Source organism: Leishmania donovani, chromosome 35 (assembly GCF_000227135.1).
Source record: "Leishmania donovani BPK282A1 complete genome, chromosome 35".
Taxonomy (NCBI): Eukaryota; Euglenozoa; class Kinetoplastea; order Trypanosomatida; family Trypanosomatidae; genus Leishmania; species Leishmania donovani.
This window is the reverse complement of record NC_018262.1, coordinates 2,065,941-2,073,768: the sequence shown is the minus strand read 5'-3', so window position 1 is coordinate 2,073,768 and position 7,828 is coordinate 2,065,941. Positions and strand designations below refer to the sequence as shown.

The following is a 7,828-nucleotide window of genomic DNA, read 5'->3' as shown; positions in this document are numbered from 1 at the left end:
CCCGACCGCCGCTACGTCGTCGGTGCTTGACCCTGTCCGCACCAGAAGAAGTAGGGTTCTGACATTGGCAGGGGACAGAGGTGAGGTGCCGCTTGGCCTCCTCCTACACACACACACACAGAGTGGGGGTGTACGGGGCCCTGTGATACCAAGCACCGTGAGGTTTGTGCCGCCGTCATGAGGGGAGCAGGAAGAGGACACAGACAAGCTGAAGCAACAAAGGGCCGGAAGAACACAAATGAAAAAGAGCACGTGAGGGCAAGAAGAAGGAAAGAAAAAAAAGAACGAGAGAGATGAGGGGAGAAGGAAACGGAAAAGCACATGCAGGCGAAAGAGGCAGCTATAGATCGATATATATATATATATGTATATAAATATACGAATATGCAAGTGAAATAGGAATTCAGCTGAGCGAAGCAAACCGTCACCCGTGAGAAAAGCTCAGAAGACACCCAAAATAGAATGGGAGAGTGGAAGCGAAGAAGATAAAGGTGCCACAGGACCGAAAAGAAGAATGAAAAAAAAAAAGGCACAACGCTATCAACAACAAAAGGAAGCTTATGATCCAATACAGGTGCGATGTGTCTGCTCAAACATACACGTACACATACATGCGCAACGGTACCCGTGAGCACGGCACGTGGATGGTTCTCTCGTCTCTCAAGGAGAGCGGAAGAATGGAATAGCGTAGAACAGGAAAGAGAACAAAAAGCAGCCAAAGCATTAAAACAGACATCATGCGCACAACATATTTTTTGTTGTTGGAGGGGGAGGGGGCCTTCTCGCTCTCTCCTCTTCTCTGAAGGTGAGGACGATGAAGGCACGCATTTAGCGAAAGACGATTGATGCGGAGAAAGAGGAGACGCAGAAGGGCGCAGTGGTGACGGCAAAGAACACATCAAAGCGAGACGAAGCGGACTGGCAAATTCTGTTCATTGCCGTCGCCGCCGATGCCGTTGTCCCGCCCACGTGCTCCTTTTCACTCTCCCTGCCATGCACAAGGCTCTCTGGAGCACGCACGCACTCGCCTAACCGAAACTTCAGCAGAGGAGGAGGCAGGACGCGGAGAAAGGCGACAGGATGCAAGCAGCGAGCTGCAGGCGTCGTTCAAAAAAGATGTGCCACCCACGGCGCCAAAGCGGGACGACATCGGGAAGGGCAACAACAGAGAGGCGCTCGGGAAGGAAAGGCGTACTGCGCACTGCGCGACGGGCGCGAGAGACAAGACGCGATCGGAAGAAGGAACACCCACACGCAACAACGAAGGAAGGTCTCCAAGGGGCCGAACATCGCTGCAGTCACAGCAAAAGACGACCCGTCTTTTTTTTTTGTCTTCTTCCCTCAGCTATCAGACGTTGAAAACCACGAAGCCGTCTTGCCACAGCCGCAGCCGTTTCCCGCGCGTGTGCCGTCTTACACTTCGCTACAGATTCCAAGAGGAGGGCACCGCACGGCAGCCACGGTCCCCCCTCCAAAAAAAAAAAGAACTCTACCATGCGCAGGCCAACCACTGACCAACGAAACACAGTCTAAGTGCAAGGAGCGGACAACAGCACTCCCACGATCACTTGCCCCTCCGCGCACCTCTTCTCCGTCCCCGCCCCTTCCTCAAGGTCCAAAGATGAGTGTATCTGTGCTAGCCTCACTCGCGCGGGCACCCAGCGCCACCGCGTCGATTTTTCTCGGGCCATTAACGGCCGTCCACCAGCTCGTTTCCTTCAGGAAAACGACTTTCTCAGCACAACATGGTACCGGCACATGAGATACATTCACCAGACGTGAGCCGCCACCTAACCTCTTGTCGATGACTGAACTGGTGACATAGAGCAACGAAGAGAACTGCGGAGCATGAGGAGGAAGCCGACATGGTGGAAGCGCAAAATCGCCTGCTCATGCGCGTGGGCGCCAGAGTTAGGAGAAGGGACGAAAGCAAGACGTCAAAACGAAGTGCAGGCATGGGCATATATACCTGGGCACCCCTCCCACGACAAAAAAAAGTGCACCGGCAACGGCAAGCGTACACACGGCAGTGCCTTCAGTGAACTCTGCTATATCAGCTTTGGTAGGCTTCGCGCGACCAGATCCTCACCCGAGGCGGACGTCGCCACCGCTCCGTGCACTTGGTGCAGCGTGCTTTGGTTGGAGACCAGCGTGCTGGACTTCGTCGGCGACTTCCCGTCAATCACCGGTAGCTTGCGGCTTGCCGTCAGCGTGCCGTTCAGCGAGGGCATCCCGTTGGTGGTTTTGCGAGGGCTGCTGCCGAGACCCATCGAGGCGTGCGCATCGTCCGTGACAGTAGTCGGTCTGCTGATGCTGGCGCTGTGCTTAGGGCGGTGGCTCTTCTTGTCAGCTTCGCGCAGCTTGCTAAAGTACGCGTGCCGTAGTGCCTCCTTCGCCGTGCAGCGCTGCTCCTCGTCATATGTGAGCAGCTTCTTCATCAAGTCTAAGGCATCCGCGGAGACGTGTGGCAGCAGCTTCGCGAGTCCGGTGCCTTGCTTTTTGGGGAAGTCGTAGTCCATATGCGTGCCGAACTTTTTCAAGCGGTCGAGAATCTCGGTCGGTGGAGTGCCCAAGACATTGTGAATGCGGTGGACCTGGTCCAGCTCGTTGCTGCCAGGAAAGAGGGGGAAGAGGGCGATGATCTCGAAGAAGACGCACCCCGCGCTCCACAAGTCCATCTTGTAGTTGTAGTAACCATCTGTCAGCAGACACTCGGGGGCGCGGTACCACCGCGTGGAGATGTACTCTGTGAGCGGCAACTTCGAGTAGACGCCTTTGCACGAGCCGAAGTCGGCAATCTTGAGATGACCCTCGGCGTCGATGAGAAGGTTCTCCGGCTTAATATCGCGGTGGAAGACACCGATGCGGTGAGCGTGGTCGAGCCCCTTCAGCAGCTGATACATGTACGACCGCACCTTCTCCTCGCCCAGGTACTGCTTCCTCCCTTTGATGAGCTCGTAGAGACTCATATCCATCAACTCCAAGACAAGCGCGAGGCGGCCAGTGCTACGGTCAAAGAGCACCTCCACCAGGTCAACAATGTTCGGGTGCGGCTGTAGGCGCCGGACCGCTTGAATCTCACGCAGCCGGTTCACCTGCTCCTTGGACTTGAAAGCCTTCTTCATGCACTTAATTGCTACATATTGCTGCGTCTTGATGTCCTGCGCACGAAGCACCTCGCTGAAGGTGCCCTCACCCTTCTTGCCTAAGATTTGATACTTCTGCATCGCGCGCCCCCACTGCGCACGCCACTGAAGAGAGGTGGAAGACACGAAAACGGAGGAAACAGAAAGAGTCACCAACACTGCGGAACACCTCACACAAAAAGAAGCAGAGAAAAAGAGAGAGGTGCGCGAGAGCAAAGAGAGAACAGCATTGGTGGAAAGCAAACGGCGAGTACGATCGTTGTATCTGTGCCACCTGTCACGCGGCTCACTCGCAAGCTCGGCCCCTCCCCAAGCTCCCAGCAGCAGCGTCGCGCAAGACAGTAGGAGAGACGGGTGAAGCGAAGAAAGCCGAGCTGAAGGAAGATAATACTTTGGCGCTCTCAGTGTAGAGTGCTGAAACCAACGTAGAAGCGTGAGCTCCGTGGATGTTGGTGAACGAAGAGGCAGAGAGAGCGCGACGATGTCGGGGAGGCTAGGTGGAAGAAATACAAAGAAGGCAACTATTGTAAGAGGCAGAGAGAGAGAGAGACAGAGCGCAGAAACAAAACAAGAAGGCGCGTGTAGGCACGTACTGGGAAAGACGCGAGAATTCAATCTGTATTTCAGGCCTCTCGATGCTATTCCGGTATGGTTCGCATAATACATAGCGGTTGCGTCGGTTTCTGTGGGTGTGTAGGGATGGGATCGCAGGATGCAAGGAGCGGTGGAGTCATAAGTTTTGGGAAAGGGTAAATAATAATAACCACGAACACAGAAAGGGAAAAGGAGAGAGCGAGAAAACAGAAGAGTGACGGCTGAGGAAGAGGTAGTGCAGAGAGCCACAGACGGAAAGCGGCAAAGTTGAGGCCGTAACTGTCCCGTGGCAGCGCGACACGACTGCATGAGACTGGCACGCTGCCAGTTGTGCAAGTCTCACGCCGGATCGCTGGTCGCATGAAAGCAATGGCATCGCGCGAGATAACTCTCCATGCTGCGCCACAGACGTCCGTAGGGCCGAGTAGGCTTCACTTGTACGCTCGCCAGAGCGCCTTTCGGTTTCACGAGCTCCACGCGTGCGTCGGCGGTACAGAGTTGTGAGTGGTTTGGTTGTTGTGGAGAAGTCACAGGAAGCGTGCAAGACGCGGTCCAAACATGCTTTGTCTTCGAGGCGGCAAAAGGAGTGGGCTAATGCAAAACGTGTAAACAAAAGCGAGGTAGAAAAGAGAGAGAAACATCAAAAAAGCGGAGGGGAGAACGGGAAAACCCGAAGAGGCAGCAGCGCAAACAAAAGAGGAGAGAAGGAGCGAGTTGGCTGTCGCGTAAAGGGAAGTGCGTGTGTGTGTATGAGATGGAGTGGGGGCGTCTCTGCCCCCGGTGCTATTTTCTGGGCAGAGAGCGCCGTTCATGTATCTTTTTTTTTTCGCTTGTTGTTCTTGTATGTGCAGTGGCACATCCAGCAACGGGAGCCAAAGAAAAAAAGGAAAAACATAAAGAGAGAGAGAGACAAGAACCAAAAGTGAACAAAGGAAACACACACACAGCAAACCCAAGATGCATCTGCGTGTACACACTTACACACGGAGACATACGCGTAAACACTGCCGTAAGAGTTCACATGCACGGAGGAAGGAATGGAGAGTGATCAACACGAAGCCAGGTAAGTAAAAAAAAAGAACATCGAGAGTTGACTCGTCAGCCGTCTTCTCGCTTTCTTGCTTCCTCTTTTCCATTGAAGACGCAGTCAAGCAAAAAGTGCGATGAAGATGAGAGTGACACAGCGTGCCCTGGAGCACACACACACACATACACACATACATCCTTTCGTTTCTCTCGTCTCATGCTTGCCCTCGGAAGCTCTGTATGTCTTCTTTTGATCCCGTCCCACCGCCTCACTGCCGCGTAAGAGTGCTAGAGCACTGCGCCCCACCGTCAAGCCTGCCTGCAGTGATATATTCGTGTGCCGCTTTTCCTGCTCTTTTCTTTCCTTTTCGGGGCTCCGCCTGACAGATAAAAGAGCAGAATATGTCAGAGAAAGAGGTAGGGAGGGAGGGGGGGTTGAAGGGGTCGGCCGGCAGAGTGTGAAGAGGGACATGAATGCAAACCTACCGTCAAGGGACGTAATGAGGCAGAAGATAGAGGATGCGGAGGAAAACCAAGAGGGCTTTTTGGGGGAAGAGAAGACAATCACATAAATAATCAAAAAAAAAAAAAACAGCTGCTACGCAGCCAAAAAAAAAAAGACGGCGTAACGTCGAATCGAAAAAGGGCGTCTTACGAGTACACGTGGCAGAGCGCTTGGAGATATAGAGCGTAAGGCAAAGAGGGGGGAACACGCACCGGCGACGCTAGCGCAGAGTGCATTCTATCTTGTTTCGGTGTCTTGTTTTACTCCTTCTCGTCTCTTTCTCTCTTGTCTGGGTGCGCGATCGGTGGAGGGAGAGCGGGAGAGAGAAAGAGAAGGTGACGGGAGCAGCAAAAGCAAAAAAGCAAACCAACAAAAGATATCCGCATCATTGCCCATCAACGCACACGCACGCAGAGAGAGTAAAGAAGGAAAAGAAACTGTGAAAGAGCTGTGAAGGAAGAGAGCGTTTTTTTTCACTTTCGGCCTTCTCACGACTGACGGTGGGTGTGTGGGGGGTGTACGGGCTCCGCTGTGCTGACATCGCTCCTTCTCCCTCACCCCGCTTGCCATCACAGCGCGGCGAAGAGCACACGCGCGAACGAAGCGGGCCGAGAACACAAAAAGAGAAATCTTCGAAGAGAATGGAAAGGGAAAAAGTCAAGACGAAGTCACAGTAAGAGGGTAGGCCGCGAAGATAAGAGAGACTATCAACAGCGGAGTGGGATGCGAAAGGAGTGTCAAAAAAAAAATAGCACAAGCATCCACACACGAACAAGTCACCACGCGACTCCAGATCGATCGTCACATCGAGTGACCAGCTCACCTCCTTCTGCTGCGGACACACGTAGCCATATGGCTTCAGTGAAAACGAGGAAGAGGAGGGAAGGGAGGCCGAACCAGAAAGGGCACTTAGCCACAATACTTTTAGCTTTTTCTTCTCGTTGCGTCTCGGTGAATTAGCCACCCTTTTCCGGATTGTACATATATATTTTTCTTCGCTGGTGCGCACACAAAAAAGCGCACGCCGGGAGTAGACGGGAGCGAAGTGTTTTCCTTCGCTGTTCCGTATTGTTGATTTGTGTTTCATGGCTCCCCTCCCCTACACACACCCCATTTCTCACTTCCGTGAGTCTGTGCGTGTCGCCGAGGGAGAACAAGCGCCGTATCGTCATCCGTCAAGCTTCCTCAGGTAGTGTTCACCGTCGCAAACAACACGCTTTTCTCTTTTCTGCTCATCGCTGTCCCATCCTTTCTTATTGCCAGTAGGCCTCGCCTTCATCCTCGGTAAAGCGAAGAAGAAAGGGTGCCCTTTCCAGCAAGCCGCGGATGAACATCGCGAGGCTCTTCACTGCGTCGGAAGCTCGACGCCCTCCTGTAGACATGAATCCCCCATCGGTACCCGAAGACAAGCTTTGGAGGCGGCAGCGAACAGACGAAAAAGGCGAGTGGCAGTGGTACTTTTTTTCTACCGCATGCGTAGATTTCACAAAACACCAATGAAGCATTCCTGAGCACGCAAACAAAAGCCTGAAAAGAGGAGGGGGCGCGCACAGTCGCCTTAACGTTTTTCTTTTTTCTTGTGCCTTGCCCATGCGCACCCTTCGAATTCGCATTCCACTACAAAACGTCCACTATACCTACCACGGCGGTATCGAAAAACAAACCGAAAAATGAACGCTTCTTTGTACAACGCCCAAATCCGCTGCCCCCAGCGCACATTCGCATGCACGACCGCGGCTCACCTGCCGCTGTGGCACCACAACCAAACCCTGGCCGCCCAGGGTGAACCGCCCCACAGCGGCGGCATGGACGTGCGGCCAACGGGCCCTTCCTGTCCTACGCCGCCCCTACCCCGCATGTGCGCCGCGCGGCCGGCGCCGGGCTGAGACGGGTCTCGGCCGTCTGCGCGCCATTCGCCTACCCACGGTGGCCGCGGCCGCTTTGGGCACGAAGGTGGTGTCAACGGCCCTCCTGCCGTTGGCGCTGGCACCGTCCCGCCGCGCGGCGGCACCGCAAAGCAGCCGCCGTGCGAGCAGCGCCACGCCGAAAGGGCAGAGCAGACCCTCTGACGGACCCCGCTCGCGCGAGCACACCGCCCTACGCCTGGCAAGCCGAGCCCTGGCTACTTTGATGGCTCCTGCAACGTGCCGGCCAGTGTCGCGCATGGGTTGGAGGTCTACGCCGGGAAGGCGGAAGGGGCAGCGATCCTCCTCCGGGCACGCGCGTGCAACGAGCCGTGTCCCTCCCGGAAATGGACAGTGAGCTTGGCCGCGTCGTGAACAGTTCGCACTGTGGTGGCGGCGGCCCAGTCGTAGATGGACTCGTGGAGCACCAGCGCAACGCCCCCGACTATGCGTTTGTGGTGTGCTGCATCGAGGTGTCCGTATCGCTTGCGCAGATCAAGTATTTGTTGTCGCGCCCATCCAGCAGAGTAGCTCAAGTCTGGTTTAGTCGTTCTGTTTGTTACCGCACTGGGTTGTACGATTCGGGAGCCGTTCTAGGAGCGTGAGGACCGGATGCAACATCGCTGGGTATCTGAACGAGAACTTCCCGTGTT

General features: G+C 54.8%; 1 protein-coding gene across 1 annotated transcript; it reads right to left on the bottom strand.

Annotated features, from left to right (window-relative positions):
* Positions 1–2,048: 2,048 nt before the first annotated feature.
* LDBPK_355330 (protein kinase, putative) lies at positions 2,049–3,227 on the bottom strand (the record flags this gene model as incomplete). The annotated part of the gene is made up of 1 exon (XM_003865062.1): positions 2,049–3,227. The coding sequence occupies one exon, from the start codon at positions 3,225–3,227 to the stop codon at positions 2,049–2,051; it is 1,179 nt and encodes a 392-aa protein (XP_003865110.1).
* Positions 3,228–7,828: the final 4,601 nt, after the last annotated feature.